The 20,498-nt window shown below is 43.1% G+C and overlaps 1 protein-coding gene across 8 annotated transcripts in view; it reads right to left on the reverse strand.

Annotated features, from left to right (window-relative positions):
• Positions 1-20,498, reverse strand: part of ELMO1 (engulfment and cell motility 1) — a 584,819-nt gene that overhangs the window by 333,775 nt on the left and 230,546 nt on the right. For 7 of the 8 annotated variants that reach the window (XM_010831166.1, XM_010831161.1, XM_010831167.1 and 4 more), the window contains 3 exons: positions 16,266-16,316; positions 13,464-13,586; positions 11,682-11,813 (listed from right to left, as the gene is read on the reverse strand). In XM_010831166.1, coding sequence (XP_010829468.1) covers positions 11,682-11,813; positions 13,464-13,586; positions 16,266-16,316 — 306 coding nt within the window. Of the gene's footprint in view, positions 1-6,178; positions 8,201-11,681; positions 11,814-13,463; positions 13,587-16,265; positions 16,317-20,498 lie in introns of those variants that run through there. The other variant, XM_010831168.1, reaches the window with a different exon arrangement.

Consider the following 20,498-nt stretch of genomic DNA (forward strand, 5'->3'; position numbering starts at 1 on the left):
AAAGTTATGACTAACCTGGACAGCATATTAAAAAGCAGAGGCATTACTTTGCCAACAAAGGTCCATCTAGTCAAGGCTATGGTTTTTCCAGTGGTCATGTATGGATGTGAAAGAAAGCTGAGCGCCGAAGAATTGATGCTTTTGAACTGTGGTGTTGGAGAAGACTCTTGAGAGTCCCTTGGACTGCAAAGAGATCCAACCAGTCCATCCTAAAGGAGATCAGTCCTGGGTGTCCACACCTGATGAGAAAAGCTGACTCATTTGAAAAGACCCTGATACTGGCAAAGATTGAAGGCAGGAGGAGAAGGGGACGACAGAGTATGAGACGGTTGGATGGCATCATCAACTCAATGGACATGAGTGTGGGTAGGCTCCGGGAGTTGGTGATGGACGGGGAGGCCTGCTGTGCTATGGTACATGGGGTCGCAAAGAGTCAGACATGACTGAGAGTCTATACTGAACTGAACTGAACTGAAGCCCACATTCCCTGTGCACCACCCTTGTACCTGCTGAATGGTAACCCTTGTTGCAAAATCCCATGTACAAAGAAAGAATGCCAGGAGAGGGCAACTTGAAGGAGTTCGTGACTAACACTGTTTAATAAGTTGCCTTCATAGTTTTGTTTGCAAGGAGACAAAATTCTTGTCGGTTTTAAGCTAAAGTTTAAGGCAGACGGTTTTGGCTGGCCCAGGGTTCAGTCTTTTAAAAATTACCCCACCAAGTACTCTGACTTCTACGAGCTGCTCTTGATAGAAAATATCTTCTGTCTGGAGAGTAACTCACACACATGCCTTTGTGTGGAGCGCCCCCTAGTGACTATAAATCAGCACTGCCGCTGCTGCTAAGTCGCTTCAGTCGTGTCCGACTCTGTGCGACCCCATAGACGGCAGCCCACCAGGCTCCCCGGTCCCTGGGATTCTCCAGGCAAGAACACTGGAGTGGGTTGCCATTTCCTTCTCCAATGCATGAAAGTGAAAAGTGAAAGTGAAGTCGCTCAGCCTTTGTGTGGAGCGCCCCCTAGTGACTAGAAATCAGCACTAACAGGAGATAAATGGCCCAGCTTGGGTACAGTGATGCTGAGAAAGCTTGAGGGCACGAGAAGCGGGTGTCAGAGGACGAGATGGTTGGACGGCATCACTGACTCCATAGAAATGAGTCTGAGCAAAATCCAGGAGACAGTGAAGGACAGCGGAGCCTGGAGAGCTATAGTTCACGGGGTCGCAAAGAGCTGGACACGACTTAGCGACTGAACAACAATAGGCGCAATGAGTACTGAACAGGAGGAGAGTGGGGAAAACGGAGCAGGAGAAACCCATCCTCTCACTCACTTTTCAGTAGTCACCTGAGAGATTCTGCCTAGAGTTAAAACTAATTGCATTAAAATACGAGAGGAGAACAAAACTCAAATATTGTCATGGCAATGAATCACAGTCCATTTGTTTGTAAAAAATTTTCCTTTTCAATATTTCTTTTAAAAATATAAAGCACTTCCAGAGCGCAGTTATTCACACATCCCTTATAAGGTTGTTGTACTTTTCTCCATCTTCATGGCATCCATGGGTAACAGCTGGCTCATGGGGGGCTGATTCTGAGATGAGACTGTCCCCAGTTCTTCTTGCACCTCTGCGCTCCTCTCCCTTGCTAGGGAAGGGAGAAGGGAAGTAACCTGTCACGTACGTGAAGTCACCAAGCTGATGGAAGTGGCAGCAACAGCACAAGCCCTGATACAAGAGTCAGGCAGTGGTAACGGGCCCATCTGTCAGCTCCAACAGTGACAGAGAGCCTGCGTGGGGGCTGCCCCTGCAAGCCAGACACACCACGCCCACTTGGACCATCCGTTCCCACCCCAGCCAGACAGCAAAGGAAGAAGAAGAAACAAAAAGTCTGCAAGTGTTCTACACAGAACTTCTTGGTGTCCCTGCATCACCAGCAAGTGTGATGATGCGACCCTGCGATGCAGGCGGCCCTACCACCACACCAACCAGAAAAGCCCACCGCGCAGCAGCTCTGCCCAGTGATCTGCTCCCCGCAGTTCAATGACAGAGAAATGAAGCCCAATATCCCATCTTCTGGTTCTGCCAGAGACTTTCAGAAGCGAACTTTTATTCTTCTATGTGCGCACCCACAACTCCAACAATGTTATGGTCTCGGCACTTAAAACCAAACGTGAAGATAGTAGATGCTACACTGTGCATCACTGATCGAAAACATCCAAGACAGACACTGCAGAGCCCATCCTGGCCACGGTGTCCTCTCTTCACCTGTCATGAGGAGTTGCCAGACTCTTACCTGCCAGTCAAGGGAGTGACTGACAGAACTGCCTGCAAATTCTGGCTTAAACTATGAGTATCCTCAAACAATGCCCTTCTTTGGCTTTCCCTTTCACAACCCCCTTGCTATTTGTTGAAGTGAGGAAGAGAAAGGCAGGGATAAAAGGGAAAGAAATGTTCACGAGGTTCAAGTACCCCATACCATCAAGATGGGAGTCTCGGTGATCTCTCTGAACAATTAGTTCCAGAAATGGCTACTTAAAAGGGGCTTTCCAGGTGGCACTCTGGCAAGGAATTAGCCTGCCATGCAGGAGACACAAGAGACACAGGTTTGATTCCTGGGTTGGTAAGATCCCCTGGAGGAGGCATGGTTACCCACGCCAGTATTCTTGCCTGGAGAATCCCATGGATAGAGGATCTGGGGGGGCTACAGTCCACAAGGTCACAAATGGCTACTAAAGGAAAAAGTTGAAAAATGAATCCATAATATTCTACTCACCTGAGAAATACGTATCAAGAATGAGCTCAGACTTCCACAATAGCTTTGTACCACATCCCAGCTGGTTTGTTTTTACTCTGCTACACACTCCAAGTTATTGTTGCTCCACGTTTTAATTATGTATATTTTTAACCCCCCAAATACATTATTATTATCATTGTTTCTACAGTCGATATTCATCTGGATTTTCTATTTACAGTGCATTCTTTCTTGAGTTTCCATGTTAAGACAAAAGGAAATGTTCGATGTATAGACTCTTAACACCCCATATAAAATATTTTCACGACAGCATAAGGAAAAATAATTGGAAATGAGCATCAGGAGATGTGGATGCTACATATAAATGCTCACTGGCTATGAACAGCAGGCCAATCTCACTTAACAAGGAGGCCAGGTGGGCATCTTAGAATGGCCCTAGCTTCTGTAGATGGAGAAGGCAATGGCATCCCACTCCAGTACTCTTGCCTGGAAAATCCCATGGGTGGAGGAGCCTGGTAGGCTCCAGTCCATGGGGTCACTAAGAGTCGGGCATGACTGAGCGAGTTCACTTTCACTTTTCACTTTCACGCACTGGAGAAGGAAATGGCAACCCACTCCAGTATTCTTGCCTGGAGAATCCCAGGGACGGGGGAGCCTGGTGGGCTGCCCTCTATGGGGTCACACAGAGTCAGACATGACTGAGGTGACTTAGCAGCAGCAGCAGCAGCTTCTGTAGGACCTTGATGAAGGCTAAGCAGACCTCCTGAAGAGATCCTAAGGCTTCTTTTCTTGTCCCTACAGCTTCAAACTCTGCAGGCTGATAAGCAAAGCTGTAATATAATTGGGTGTCCCAGTGGCTGATACTCCCGAGTTCGTCGGGGGTGAGGTCTGATTGAGAGTCGTCAACGGCTGTGGGTTTACTCCATCTGCTGGCTGCTTCTGCTCAGGCTTCATTAGTAACTGTATCTCTCGGCTAGTTCGGTAATGCCCGACTCTTTGTGACCCTAAGGACTGGAGCTCACCAGGCTCTGTTGTCCACGGGACTTTCCAGGCAGAAATACTGACTGGAGTGGCCTGCCGTTTCCTCTCGCAGATGCGCAGTGCTCTGTTAGTTTCCTTTCAGATGGAGCAAGACTAGAAATGATTAGGACCGGGGCCTCACTGCATTTTGAATAGGGAAAGGGGATTTCTGAACAGAATGGACCAGAACACAGTGTCCATGAGGCAGAAGATAGAAGATGTGGTTCTGGGCAGTAGGTGCATGTGGTAACTGCCTGTGATTTCATCCAGACTGAACCTAAACATTCAGGGAGTTCAGTTATCCCTTCATCACAGTCTGTAAAAGGTCCCTCCCTCGGGTGGAAGGAGTAGGCTGGGGCTGGGTGGACTGACTAAGACTTGCCAGAGCTTCTGTGAAGAGCAACCCAGCCTAATTAGTTGTCCCATTTTTTATGACCTAACTTTCATGGGTCACATCTTTAACTATTTGAAATTAGGGTTCTTGATTAGGAATACTATTCCAATTATTAAATCATCCCTATGGGAAAAAGTGATTTTCTTTATTAAAATCTGCTTTAACTCGTGGTTCCAGAAATGCTTGAGAAAGGGGGTTAAGGACAGCAAAAATTAGGTAAATGTTAAAATCTACTTTCCATATAGTCTAGATTCTTGCTAATGCTGTCCTTGTAGTCCAAGGGACTGAATCACATTCTCAGTGACAAAACCTTTAAGAAAGTCCTGTTAGGAGTGATGCTGAAATATAAGCCAGACCCACCCGAGGCTGTATTCTCATCTATGCAGAATGAGTTTGGAATGAAACTTGATTATAGGATGAAAATTCACCTAATTACCGGGATGTAGTATTTGGTACTGGAGAAGGCAATGGCACCCCATTCCAGTACTCAGAGGAGCCTGGAAGGCTGCAGTTAGTCCACGGGGTCGATAAGAGTCGAACACGACTGAGCGACTTCACTTTCACTTTTCACTTTCATGCATTGGAGAAGGAAATGGCAACCCACTCCAGTATTCTTGCCTGGATAATCCCAGGGACGGGGGAGCCTGGTGGGCTGCCATCTATGGGGTTGCACAGAGTCGGACACGACTGAAGCAACTTAGCAGCAGCAGCAGCAGTATTTGATACAGCAGCAGTTTCAAGGCAGCCTCTTGAAATAAACGACTCAAGTCACAGTAGGTTATAGTATTCACACCCGCCCGGACTGTCCTGAGTGGTGCCGTGACTTGCAGACATTTGTTGACGTCTCACATACCTGTGAGCTCTTGAAGGATGGGCCATCTCTTCCCAACTTAGCATGTACAGGATACGTGGTGAGCACAGAACTGAGCCTAGGACCACCTTAGCTTCTCCTCTCCATGGCTCACCCCCACCTGAAAGCTCTCCAGGGCCTTACAGTACATGGATTCTCTTTGTTTCCTATACCTATGGTCTATGAAATCATCACGGACACTGAGCCATTGTTCCTAAGGGCAGTACAGGTTTAGGTTCCTTTGAGCCCCTGGTCACAAATTTTTGTCAATCGATCAATATATAACCTTGTTTTGTGTGCATTTCTGTTTAAAAACTCACTATGTAGCATATTGTTAACACAACTCACAGCAACAGCAGTGTCACTCATGCCTGAAGTCAGTTTATCTAATACACAGGTTTTCTCCGTAAGGCACGTACATCACAGCCTCTACACTTAGGAAGACTAGACAGCACTTTAGCACAAAGTTTGGGGGCCATTTTTAATGGCAAAATCACCAAGAGAAAGCACAACATTTCGAAAATGTGTCCTTGGCTGGACTGCAAAAGGGATACTCGTTTAAGAGTTGAAACAAGACAGCAGATCCCTTGCTGATCTCGTGAGACTGCCCAGTAACTCAATTTTTTGGCCACTATGTGCTTGTCTGCAAATGACTGTGAAAGCCCACGATGACTGATTTCAAATAAATTGTAGGGAATGGGTGAATATTCAGGTATGGAAGCCATGAAGATTGACTGTCTATTTTAACCCCTCTGAATTTAAAATTCTCTATAATTGGTCTCTTGCTTGTAATGGTCTCTTACTTCTCTGCCCCCAGGACAACATGAACACTGGTCATGACAAATTTCTTGCAGTTTCCCAAGCACACATTATTCCCTCATCTTTGTTATTTTGAACCATGCATTTTCTCATTATCTTCCTAGGAGCAACTTACAAAGCTCACATTCCCCCAGCATTGTCTCTCACAGTGTCATGGGACACTGGGCAACATTCCAATAATAATATTAATAGTAGCTGTAACACTGTCCAAATTGCTATGTCCGGGTATCATTCTGTACGATTTGTAAGAGTTTACTCATTTAATCCACACAACAAACCCATAGACAGAAACAACTAACATGCCCCATTTAAAGATAAGAAAATTGAGACATGACAATGTCAAGTACCTTGCCGGAATCACTCAGCCTGTGAGTGGCAGACTCAAAGACAGCCCTGGACAAGCGTAATCCCAATGTCACACTCTCCTAGTAGCTGTTGATTTCAGCAGCACTTAGACTAAGACGCTGTCTTCTGTGGTATGGGAACAGAGATGGAGATGGAGATGGAGGAAGAGATATATAAATATGCATCTCATTTCATATCCTGCCATCTGTATTTGAGAAAAAATATATTAAAATGACACCAAGCACTGCATATATAATTATGGATAATTATACTTGTGCATAAGTATCTTCTATCACCCAAGAAGGTAAAAAAATCCTTTAAAAATTTGAATGTAAATCTGTATTCATCATTTGTTTTTTCATTTTCTTATATTTTCTGATGCTTTGGAATCTTGGGTCCTTGCTGACATTGGAGGGGCTCCCCTTTGCAGAGTGACCTACTTTCTAGAGATAAGAAGGCTGCCTTCCTCCCCCAACAACCTCCTTTCTCAGGTGTTTACACTCGGGGCCACCATCCACCTGCCCTAATGAACACAGGGCCAAGTACCGGACAATGCAGGGTAGTATGCAGGCTTCAGAACTCAGGGAGATTATTCAAACCAGCCAGTTCTGAGTCTGCTTACCCGCTGTGCCTTAGCTTTCCCGTGGAAACCACAACAAAGGCTATTGCCTTAGTTTTCCCCTTGCTCCCTCTGTCTCCTGACCGACCCTAGTGCCCCCTTAAGTTCCTGTGAGGTCACATGCTCCCTCCTCTTGGGATCTATGAATAACAACCTGCCTGTTCAACAACAACCATCTCCAGGGGCAGGGCTGGCCTTATTATACCTGAATACAATAAAACCTACATTTTAAAAGAGTCTTAATTCTGAAATAATATTTTTCCCACTACCTTGTTTCACCATCACGTTAGCCATTTTTTTTCTATCTGCTAAGACCATCTGAAAATGTTAAGGTAAATGCTTATCAAAACACTTCATATTAAAAGCACATTATGCTGTTCAGAAAGAGTTTCTTTTTAAAAAATGAGCTTATTTTATCCCCAGTCAAGCTCAAGAAGAAGAAAAAGACAATTAAGGAAAAAACCCACTCTTTTCCATTTTCTGACATCTGCCTTAGTCTATGAGGGCTCAAAAAAAGAACTACAGATATCTCCTTTTAGACTGGACAAAGGTAAAATCCACAAATAGAGAAGCTATCAATTTGACATCAAGACAGTCATGTTCTGAAGGGTCTGTGGCTAGGAACTCAACTCAACTCTTCTCAGAGTATGCAAAGCATTGGTCACAGTTCTTGGTCATTATAGTCAGGTATTTCCTGTGTTTTCAAAATAAAATCATTCTAAAAATGTGAATCTGCCTTCTGTCAGGTTGAGAAGCACACGTGCTCCTCCTTAGAAGTTCCAATAAGATTAGTATTAACCCAGACATCCTTGACTCCCTCTTCTTACCAGGGAATCTATAAGCATGTCCATTTTGCAACTCAGAAACCATTCACTAAAAGATCTTGGAAGAATAAGCAGCTTTGTGTTAAGAGCAAGTGCTTTTCTGTGTTATGACTAACCATATAAGCCATTTAGCCACTTTACATTGGGACTTTAGAATGATTTCACCAGAAAAATCTGCTCTGTTGGGATGCTGCACTGAGAAGAAATGTGAGGCCCATCTGCCTTCTCAAAAGTGTCGTGCTTTATTATCCGGTAACAAACTGTTCTTCTTGCCTTGTTGGAGCAACGGCCCCTCCACTTCGGAAAACTGAAAAAGCTGCCTATGATTTCCTTGATATGTGCTCTCCGAAAAGTAAGGGAGGGAAGTGCCGTTTGCTGGGTGCCTCCACCATGCAGGTGCAAGGCCAGTTGCTAAAAGATGGTCTTGAGCAGGGCCCTCCAGCAGCTGCGAAATAGAAGAGCATCTGCCCAGTTTCATCCTGAAGAAACTGACACCCAAATAGGTTAAGTAACTGCCCCGTGCTTGCATGATAAGTCACTTCAGTTGTGTCCAACTCTTTGCGACCCTATGGACTGTAGCCCATCAGGCTCCTCTATCCATGGGATTTTTCCCGGCAAGAATACTGGAGTGGGTTGCCATGCCCTTCTCCAGGGAATGTTCCCAACCCAGGGATTGAAACCGCGCCTCCTGTGTCTCCTGCTTTACAGGTGGATTCTTTACCACTGAGCCACCAGGGAAGCCCAAATAACTGCCCCACTGGCCAGTTATTAATAAATGGCTCATTATCAGTAAGTGGCTTTTTAAGTGGGAAGGATGGAATTAAAATCTAGACTCACTCAACTCCAAAAATTTGTCACTTAACATTTCCTGGGCAATGCGTACTCAGGAGATGTAAAAAAGAGGAATAACAATCTTATATGACTTGAACTTTTCTTCAAAAAGATCCAAAAGGTTACCCAAATCTCAGATTGTGGAGGAGGTCGGTAAGGAGTTTACAGACAAGATTACTCCTCCTTTGGAAGCACAGAGAGAATCCTTTACCAGGATAGTTTCCAGCATCCAGAGCTTTCCGGGCCAGACACTTGAGGTCCTCAACCAGCTTTCTGCGTTTTGCACAATGGCCTCTAGGTGGCACCACCAGCCTGTCTTTCCATTAGTGAGGCCTGTGTATTTCTGCTGACAGGTAGTCAAAAGAGAAAATTTCTGCTTGTGAAAGTGGTTGCATCATTTCTAGCATTAGAAATCATGACTGGTCTTTTCAGTTTCTCCATTACCTGATGCAATATTGTGGCCTGGAAGAAGTTTCAAAGGAAGGACTAAAATTGAAAGCTCAAAGAAAAGTACCAGGGAAATATGAAGGAAATCAACACTCCATTTTGGTTATTCTCTGTTCAAGATTTTTGCTTTTTTTTAAATGACTTTTCAAATCCTTGGAGTGGAGGCCACATAAGTGCTGAAGGCCTTAAAACCACATAAAATTAACTTTTACTTTAAAAATGCAACATTCTTCATAAAGTACTCACAAAGCAAAAAACACTCAGCAGACGTTGAAAGCTAAGACAGAGACAGACCCCAGAAGCCAACTGCGGAAGGAATTATCAATCGTGTTATGACAGATGGAGTTTCATCGAGAAAAATCACTCAGAGTTTGGCTTGTGGGATACCCTGGAGATTTCACACAGGACTAAAGTATGGAAATAAAAAAGGAGGTGTCTCATACCTCCCACCCTCATTAAGTCTAATCCTCCCTAGAGACCTGCAGTAACACAAAAAGCTGGGATAATCCAGGTCCTACCGAGTGGTCTTTCCTCAACTTCCCTCTCTCCTCCATCCCTCAGACACATGCCCAGGACAACAGATAACACTGTGTGTTCTGGGACCCAACTGCCCCCGACAAAACCCACTAGGACCTGGGTCAGAGACACACTGTGTCCAGGGATCAGTGTGTGTAAAGAGTTCACTGTGCATTTTCCACATTGTTCAAATGCACTAGAAATCCAGGTAGTTAAAAGGAGGAAATCCAGGTAGTCAAAAGGAGGAACATGAATGGCAGTAACTCAAGTGTATGCTATCCACAGGCTGTCCTCCAGGACAGAATATCATGATTGAGGGGAAGCAGTTCGAAGTGTACACACCTTGGTCTGTGCCCTGGCCATTCTGATATGACCTAAGGGTAAGAGATTGGATGATTTTGCACAACTTCCCAGGTGATTTGCATATGACTCCTGGCTCAACATGGGGCTTCCCTGGTGGTTCAAAAGGTAAAGAATCTGCCTGCAATGCAGGACACCTGGGTTCAATTCCTGGGTCGAGAAGATCCCCTGGAGAAGGAAATGCAACTCACTCAAGTATTCTTGCCTGGAGAATTCCATGGACACAGGAGCTTGGCAGGTTCCAGTCCATGGGGTCCCAAAGAATCAGACACGACTGGGCGACTAACTTTCACTTTCACTTTCTTCACTGAACACATTAAAGTAAAACCTGGAAGGAACTGTCGGGGAGGTAGAGTGTGAGCTTTCGACGGCTAACTCCCTAGCAAATGGAGTCTGCCAACACACGGGTGAGGGCAGGGCCGGGGCCACCTCGGAGCCTTGAGCATCGACACACACCAAGCACAGGGACGCTCACCTCTCCATTAGTCTTGGAGCTTTTTGCTAAAATTTAGACAAACAGATTCAGCTAAAAGATCAAATGGAATGTCAAAGTCAAAATTTGGGATATGACAACATAAAAATGAAGCTCTGTAAAGCAAGCTGCAAAGTTGAATACAATGCTTCAGAAGTGTTCTTCTTAGAAAAAACATGTTAAGACTACCAGTAAATAAGGAATAACATCAAATTATTTTTTTTCTAGTTTTACAAATATTATTGGAGAGGTTTATAAAAAAGTTACTCTGATGCACCAATGGTTAAAGTGGAAATTACCCAGTGTTTATGGAAAGCAATTTGATGATGTCGAAAGCTTTAAAAATATATATCATAGAAATGCCAGTTCCATGGATTTATCCTAATGACATGATCAAGGATGTACATCAATACTGAGAGGCACAGATGTTAACTGCAGACTTATCTGTAATTTTAAAACACTGAAATACTCAGTAAAAGAGCTTGGCTAAATAAACTGTAGTACACTCATATAATAACAACTCTTTAGTAATGAAAACAATGCATATAACTGACGTGGAAACATTTTCAAAGAATTCCCACAAAAGATAAGGTTTTCCAAATAACAATAAAGCATAAATACCAATGTGTACAAATGAATATTAATATTAGTGTGTGTGTATGTATATTCAAGGAAAGAGTATTTGCAGTTATAAAATAATGCCTGATCATTTCTAATTACTGAAGACAAAAGTCTGATATATGTTGGTTATGAAGGAGGTAGAAAGAAACCCAAATTTACACCTGCAGAATTTGAGGTTAATAAGCCAAAGGTCATATAGAAATGTGATAATGATGAAAGCAAAACTGGACCGGAAGCAGAAACAAAAACAACAGATTATATTCAGGACAAGGCTGTGTTCTGATGTGCAAACCAAGTAAAAAGAAAATCTAGGTGGTGACTAATTAGCATCCACAGCAAGACAAAACTTTCAGGACAATATAAACTGCAGGTCACACCACGATCAAATTTCAGGAGACTCTCAATCTGATTTTGATATGGAATCGACATATGTGAATAACCCAGTCACCAGCCCCAAATAAGATTTCTCCCACAGTTGCCATCACCCATTTAATTTAAATAGAATCTTCAGCCTCCTGTGAAGTAGATCTAACGAAGTCTAGATGCTTTCCGGGCTAACTACTCTTGGTTACACTTAATCAGAACTGAATAAACAAACTCAGTATTAGTCACACTTGTACAAGTTATTCCATTCCGCTGCAGCCAGAAGAGATTTTCATGTGATCCTGTTTAAACCAGCTAAACATCTGGAAAATGTGGAAACTATTCTGTAAGGCACAGGAGGACCACACGCTCAGAGGAGACATCGCTTATGTGGCTGAGGTCAGGCCCCGAGGTGCTGGAAGGAGAGAGCTTACTGGAGATGGCTTACTTACTATGAAGCCAAGTTTTTTATAATCCCGGGTGTACATGGACTTGCGCTTCTCCATGCTGCCACTGCTGTTATTTGGTTCAGACTCTGCATCAAAAGCAATTCTTCGAAGTTCAAATATGATGTCCCGCTGAGCCTGAAGGGGTTAGGAAGGAAAAAACGGGAGGGAGAGAGAGCTGCCTTCATTCTGTGATGTTTCATCCACTCCCTCATTCCCCAGGGTCTAAATGAATCACTGGGTACAGGCAAAAGGGAAACAGATAAAGGGCAACCAGTGTTCTAAGTTACAGCTCTGTGAACTTTTTTTCCCCCTCCTGCCACTCTCCCTGCTGGTCAGCCTTGGCTTTATTCCACAATTATCCTCATGGCCAAGCCCCTTGGACCTCTGGTATCAACTGCCCTGTGACATTCTCAATGAGGGCCCCAAATATGATGGAAGGCTTCTGATTGGAAAAAGCCAAGTTAGAGGATCTTGAAGTCCTGTACTGTCAGAAATAAAGTGAGAGGTACATAAGGTTTAAGAACAATAGGTAAGTGACAAGGGACCCCTAACTCCACTGAGAAGTGACTTCATAGAGACAAATATGAAAAATGGTTAAAACGGTAAAGGTTCTGTGGTGCATGTTTAACCACAATAAGAAAAAGGCATGTATCTTTTACATAAAAAGGAGGAGGTTTCCAAGAAGGGAGGGCTGTTCCACCTCTGGACGCACTGCCTTTCGAACTAGAAGTCATAAGGCAGTCTCATCTTTCTGTGATGATTGCACTTGGCCTTGCCAGAAGTGTGGGGCACATTAGACGGCCGCTGGAAGCCTCTGGATCATTCTTAATCGCGTGGCCTCACGCCACGAACGAAGTGCTGCGGCGGTTACACACTTCGCATGTGCATCCACATCTGCCAGAGATCAGACCCTCACGTGCCAATAACGAGTGTTTTCCTTTCCAAAGCTGCAGCGCTGTTTAAGCTGCAAATATGCTACAGCAGCGCTCCCAGCTGTTTCCTCTCACTCTGTCTTCACACAGTAAAGTTCCCCCAGAGCCTTTTGGATCAAGACTTAACCTCTCAAGTACAACAGCCAGAGACCTAGAGAGATCTGTAGCAGAGAGCCAACCGACAGAAATGGAAGCCCAGAAATCAGATGTAACCTGGGACCTCCACCCACGGCTCTGACCACTGGAGAATGGAAATACTCTCTCAGCCTGTAGAAGCCATATCACACAGAGCTACCAAGTGGCTCTGTGTCCTGGGGACGTGAATCCAAAGCTATCACCAATGAAGGCACTAGCCAAGAGTCAGTGTTTGTAGTCATGCGACGTCAGGCTTTCTTATCGAATAAGGAAAGAGTATGCATGTGTTCGATACATAACAAAATATTTCATTTATTTTATTCTATGATCCTATGCATGTTTAGTCACGTAGTTATGTCCAACTATTTGTGACCGTTTGGACTGTAGCCTGCCTGGCTCCTCTGTCCATGGAATTTTCCAGGCAAGAATACTGGAGTGGGTTGCCATTTCCTACTCCAGGAGATCTTCCTGACCCAGGGATTGAACCCCTGTCTCCTGTGTCTCCTGGATTGCAAGAGGAGTTTTTATCCACTGACCTGTCAGAGAAGCCCTCTCTGATTCTAGATTCACCAAAATTTTAAATCCATTTCCCTAAGTTCTGAGATGATAATAATATTACCATCATCAAAAGCCTCCTGGTTTCTAAGAAGCTCAAGAAAAGACTTTTAAGGATGTTCTTTCCCTCATATGCTTTGACTGTTGTCTAATGAGCACTCACCTGGTCCTGTGGGTCCATCTTGGTCATCATCCTATCTTCCAAAAGGTTAAAGGTCAGCACCTGCAGCACATACAGCTGGTGTGCCATTTCATTGTTGATGGCCCGCTGAGCTCGGATGACATGCTAGGGAGATGGTTCATGAGTGAAACATTTTTAAACAAAGGAATAAAGTAACAGCAAATAACCTAATTTACCCACCCCACCCCCATCATGATGCCAAGTAGAACCTCAGAAGACCTCATTTGGAAGCACGGGGCATGGAGGTGGGTGGAACCACTTTCAGGAGAAAGATGAGTGCACAGGTGACCCTGGTATAAATTTTCCTTTACATTTCAGGACCCAATAAGCTTCCTGATCTTTAGGCCAGAACTGGGGAAAGACCTACTGTGTTCAGGGAAGAGTGGAGGTGCAGCAGGAAATGGAAATGCGGTGGCTATTACAGCCATATAAGAGAAGGTATGCCTAAAATGAGAGCGTCTTGAGGAGAGCTGTGGATTTCTACGACAGAAGCACTCCTTGCCTGCTTGCCTTGCCAGAAAAATAAATGGTATACATGTACTGTAAGCAGTTCTGCCATCCTCTTACCCTACAGCTGTCTCCGAGAAGTGATCCCACATCTAAACAGGGAAAGCTTTAGAAGCATCACACAAAGGCAAAGTAGCTATCAGATCTGTCATTAATTCACTGTGGACATTATACAGTGACCACTACCCCAACAAGGCAGTGAGTGAATTTTTTTTTTTTGGAAAATGACCCTTCCCCTTAGAAACAGAACTAAAATGGAATAAATATAAAAAGAGTGGCAGCAGACTATAATACGTGGGCCTTTGTCCCCTCAAGGGCTGGGTTTGAAATGGAATTCAAGACTTGGACCTAATATGCATCTGCTTTGGCAGAAACCACAGTTGTGCCTTAAACATGCCAGTCAACCAGAGATTTTCCCGGTGGTTCAGTGGCTAAGACTCTGTGCTCCCAGTGCAGGAGGCCCAGGTTCGATCCCTAGTCAGGGAATTAGATCCTGCATGCTTCACCTAAGACCTAGTACAGGCAAATAAATAAATAAATACTTTGTAAAATGCCAACCAACCAGTCAAAGAGGTGAAACACCCACTCGAATGAGTTATTTTGAATTGCTAGGCCCAACCATGTCTTGCTGTCTCAAGGAATTTTCTCTGGGTGCCCTGAACCTGGACTCCACAGCCTGGCTCTGAGCACCATGATGAAACAGCCAATTAAAGGAGAGGTGGGGTGAAGAACAAGACAAAGAAGGAAGTCGCTGAACCAAAATTAGGTGCGTTGGAGGGTGGGAAGCCAAGCAATGGGATGGGGAGAAATCAAACCTCATATCTTCCAATCTTCCCAAGAGAATGTTAATTCTTGGTATATGTTTAATGTCCAAAGTGTATGGGCACTAAAGCATGTGGCTATTTATTTTATTAGCAACTCAACAGTATCTACACTCCACGTTCTTGCCAGAGAATACCAACCAATCTTAAACTTCCAGTCATCAAGGTCTCATTTAAAACAGTCACACTGAAGTAAACTGATCTTTGAGACATGGTAGCTACAGTCATTTCACCCACTCCATCTCTGGGCATTCTAACTTCAACTGCCACACCAAGGCGATATCAACAACAGGCTAAGACTTTAATTCCAGGTTTCTGCTCTTTCATCACCCTCCACCCCCTACACAAATACCTTCATTTCTCTATGATTAATATTGTTGCTTCCACTTTTATTGAGAGTGAGTATAAAAAATAACCGTATTTTGAATCCCTCTACAATTTCTACAAAACCATTCTTGGACAAAGAACATATTAGAATGTTCTGACAATACCCGTTTCAGATTCCAGTTCCAGGGGGTGGGAATATGTCATCCTCCAAAGACCTGGGGTACCCCTTTTATCAAGTAATGAAAAGTACACTCATATGGTTTCTCTTTATCCTTAATAGCCAGGAAGTTTAACATCATACTTGATGACAAATTGTAGTCATTATTATTGGCTTTGGATTCTAGAATATTTATTTTATTTGCCCTCATAAGGTTTTTAATTTTTAATGGCCTCATGGTATTGGAATGTGTGTGTATGTGTATGTGTGTATGTAACTGTATGCTTGCAGAACTCCTTTTTGGAATTACACACGCATAAATCTTTATTCTTTTTTTTTTTTTTGGTATGCAGAAGAAGCAATCACACATGTTTCTTTCAGCCTTTAGTTAAAAGTCAAGTAGCAGATAAGGCCTCAGGAAATCTCGCTATCTGATTTACTTCTAAACATTCACAACATAACATGTAGAGCCTCTTCTTGACTGAGGTTTCAGGTATTTTTTGCATTACAGTGAATGAGTGGGTTTCATGCCTGACCTTCCTGCCTTTCTGTAGCAAAGTGGCCCAGGAAAATGATGGTCAAAATTTCAGGACTTCTCTCAGAGTCTGATATGTTTCTCTCTAGTTTCCTCATTAAAAACGGTATTAGCTCATATTGGTGGATTTGTTAAAGTCAGGGAGTCCCTAACTTCCTTACATACAAAGCTAAAGCTCTGGTGAGTTATAATAAACCTGCCACAAGGCGTTTCTCTCTTCCAGGGACCCCCGCCCTCCAATCACAAGGCCATCTCTGGGGGAAAGCTTTATTTATTCCATTTCCAAAAGTACACTTTTACTTCCTTTCTACTTCCCACTGCTTGGCCACAGAAGCAAGTCACAGAACAAACCACAAAACCAAGCCAAAAGAGGAGATCAATAAATCTTACCAGACCCTTCCTCCCCAGCAAGGTGCTCACAACACACAGGTACTCACCGTTAAGATGATGGAACGCAATTGCTTCTGAGCCAAAATATTTGCCATCTCCTGTGGAAGAAAACACGCAGATAGAAAAGCATCAGTTTGAAAGAAACATTTCCACGTGGCCCCAAATGACTTTATGCTGGGGTGTGCTTCAAAACTGGATATCAGCAGTATTTCTTACCAAAGAAAGGGCTCAAATGGACAGTACTACTCAACTGACTTTGTGAATGTTGTTTAGATAATACAGCAATGTCCAAAAACAAAGGAAAGAAATGTGGCACCTGTGACTTCTTTCTTTTTTTCTTTTTTTTTGAATTTCTTCCTTCCAGGGAAAGGTGAGTACTAAATCAAAATCAAACACTCCAAATGAGATCAGTGGCTCTCCACTGAAATGGCTCATCAGCTTTTATTAGAATATGTATGTGCAGAGAGTTGTTACTACAAGGCAACTTATGCCTGCGCCTAGGAGATTTCAATACTAGACAGCCATCACTTTAAAGATCTAAGACTTCTAAAAGCCATTTCATCTGAATCTGTGCAAAACCAAACATTGAGTAGTATATACCCCAAGGCTTAATAGTCTATCCAAATGAATTGAGTGAAGTTTTAGCAAAGGACAGACATCTGGGCAGATGCTATGCTCTAGGTCCACATCCAGTCTCCCTGGGCCTCAGTTCTGCAGATTGTGCACTGGCCTACCTGAGTGGCATAGAGGTTTTGCAGGTGATTTTATTAAATGACATGATTTACAGATGCTCTTTCTAAACATTGTCAAATAGATACTAAGGGAAAATTAAACAGTTGGATGCAATTGGGGTACAAACATCCAAAAGGAAAAATACTGCTCATATTCAGGAAGTCACTGGAATGTTTATTGGCAAAGGGGGTAATTTGAGGGTCACCACTCTTACTGAGTAGAGAAGAAACTAAGTTGTAATTTAAAAACACAACCGTGAATTTGATCAAGGTCAAAACAAACTTGTAGAAAGCAAGGCGAACTCAGAACACGGGGAGGAAGTACAAGGGGGTGCACAGGCAGGGCTGGACAGGAGCAGAATGAGGGCGCAGGGCCTGCTGAGTGCTGACGAAGGGAACGTGGGGACTTACAGTCAGAGGACACTCAAGGATGTCAACACTGCTGTCTACACCAACCTAACGGCCATCGCCACCACAGAAAGGAAAGCAGGTAGGAGAGAGAGGGATGGAAATTAGGAGCACTCTGTTAGACATCACAACTTAATGTTAAAGTCCCTGCTCATCCACAGCATTAAAGAGACACGCGTACAAATACTCTACGGTGATCTAAAAAGCCTAGAGACGGCATCAGTCAAAATCCAATGCTGAATCCTCTTCCAACCTCTTAAAAACAAGAAGGCAAGGACACGGACACCTTCAGAAATAAGTTAAATGGTGATCCAGAAGGAACTGCCCTTCGACGGGGTGAAGAAAGCATGCCTTCTTCATGATCAAAACAGAAAAAGTCCATCTTTTGTTTTTTTCCTTGGACCAGATGAATAACAAAGGCTCAACATTCCTTTCATTCCTTTTCTTTTATAAAAATAAACGTATTGCGTTATTGGCACACACACACAAATCCTCTGTGCCTATGTTAGCCTGACATAGATGTGCTTAGTCAATCAGTCGTGTTTGGCTCTTTGTGATCCCATGGACTATAGCCCTCCAGGCTCCTCTGTCCATGGGATTCTCCAGGCAAGAATACTGGAGTGGGTTGCCGTTTCCTCCTCCAGGGGATCTTCCCAATCCAGAGATCAAACCCATGTCTCCTGTGTCTAGTGCATTGCAGGGGCATTCTTTACTGCTGAGCCATCGGGAAGTCCATATTAGTCTATCAACTTACAAAGTTTTAAAATAAGTTAGAAGGAATGATATACTTCCAACATCTACTAGAGCAGTTATTATAATGATCTGTTTATGATATTTATCTTCTGCAGAAGAGTATGGTCCTCTCAAGGGCACACAGACTGTCCTTTTCATTTTTGTATTCCCAGCGCACAGCACAATGACTGACACAGAGTAGGCAATGAATGTTTGATAAAACAGTCCGATACCCTCTTAAAGGAACTGGAGCGTGATCAGAGAGAAAACGGAAAAATCCTTGTCCATATCATGGATTTTTTTTTTTGTCCAATATTAAAGAATGATTTGAGAGAACTTGAGAATCTATGGAGAATATTTTATATCATTCAGTTCAGTTCAGTTCAGTCGCTCAGTCATGTCCTACTCTTTGCGACCCCATGAATCGCAGCGCGCCAGGCCTCCCTGTCCCTCACCAACTCCCGGATATAAAAGTATATGATTGTGGTTTAGTCACTAAGTTGTGTCTGGCTCTTGCGACCCCATGGACTGTAGCCTGCCAGGCTCCTCTGTTCATGGAATTGTCCAGGCAAGAATACTGGAGTGGGTTGCCACTTCCTTCTCCAGGATAAAAATATATAGATAAATATAAATATGGATATGGATACAGGCATACCTCAGAGATATTGCAAGTTTAGTTACAGACTGCTACAATACAGCAAATACCTTGATTAATATTAGCTCATACTAATATTTTGGCTTCCAAGTGCATACAAAAGTTATGTTTACACTAGACTGTAGTCTATTATGTATGCAATACATTATGTCTAAGAAAACAAAGTACATAAAACATTTTTTTACCCTCCTAAAGGAACTAGTGCTTGATCAGAGAGAAAATGGAAAAATCCTCATCCACATCATGGATTTTTTGTTCAATATTAAGGAATGGTTTGAGTGAACCATTAAGAATACTTTATTGCTGGTGGTTGCAATGGTAAGAATCTGCCTGCAATGCGGGGGACCTAGGCTCGATCCCTGGGTAGGGAAGATCCCCTGGAAGAGGACAAGGCAACTCACTCTACTCTGTTTGCCTGGAGAATTCCCATGAACAGAAGAGTCTGGAGGGCTACAGTCCATGGGGTCTCAAAGAGTCGGACATGACCGAGCGACTAAGCACAGGACAGATTGCTAAAAAATCGTAACATCATCTAAGTCTTCATTGACTCATAATCTTTTTTGCTGATGGAGAGCTTGAAAATTTGCAAGAATTACCAAAGACACCATGTGAATAAATGCTGTTGGATAATGGTGCCAGTAAACTTGGTTGATGCAGGGTTGTCACAAACATTCAATATATATATATGTATATATATATATTAGTATCTGTGAAGCACAATAAAGCAAAATGCAGTAAAACGAGGTCTGCCTGTATAGATATATTGACATGGAAAGATGTCCACAAAATCATGTTTAGTTTTAAAAGCATTTTTAAAAATAAACAGTGCATGCAGTATGATCACATCTAGTGAAAAATGATGTCTGAGGGGAAGTCTTTGCACAAAAAAAGTAGGAAGTAGGACCACGACAGTCCCACAGGGGTAAGTAGTGGCAGTGTTTCCCTCTCTGGGGACGCAATTATAGGTGTTTTTATTTCTATTTTTTTATTTTAACTTCTTTTGTTTTTATGATATTATACATGTTTTAATGCCATTCTCCCAAATCATCCCCCCCGCCACAGAGTCCAAAAGACTGTTCTATACATCTGTGTTTTTAAAACTTCTTCCTTTGGAATCTGTATTTTCTGATTTTTCTACCAAATCTTTAAGCTAAAGGGTTTGTTTGGTTAAAATAATGCTTATCAAAACATAAGTGTTTGTAGAGAAATTTGAAAGTGATCTGACAAACTTCTTCATCATGGAAATAATAAAATGAATAATGGCAACTAGTTGTAAAAAAAAAAGGATCCATTTGCCCCCCTAACAACAATCCCCTCTCCGATAAAACAGTACCCTTTCTCTTCATTTGGGCAGGAAAAGGGAGCTTCTCCAATATCCGAGAGGCAGGCATGACCCAAGCCCTCACCTCCCAGGGCGGCTGACAGGGCACCATTACGCAGGGGGCAGTTATTCCCCCGCCCCAAGCTCAGCGCTCCCTCAGGCAGGTCAACTCCATGAATGCAAAACAAAAATGTAGCTCAGGTTTGCCTGCCAAGTAAAAATATTTGACTTTGGCGATATCTTTCTTCAGTAAAAGTAGAAATAACATATTGGTATTCAAAATCCTTCCAAATTCATTAACATTAACAAAAAAAAAAACACCCAAATAATGGAGTCCTACCAATGTGTCTGACCCCGAGTTGGAAAGAGATGTTGAAATAAATAAAAATTTTTGACCGAAGTAGAATTTATCCAATGTCTAAAAGCTTTAAAA

This window comes from Bison bison, unplaced genomic scaffold (assembly GCF_000754665.1).
Source record: "Bison bison bison isolate TAMUID 2011002044 unplaced genomic scaffold, Bison_UMD1.0 scf7180017864525, whole genome shotgun sequence".
NCBI lineage: Eukaryota > Metazoa > Chordata > Mammalia > Artiodactyla > Bovidae > Bison > Bison bison.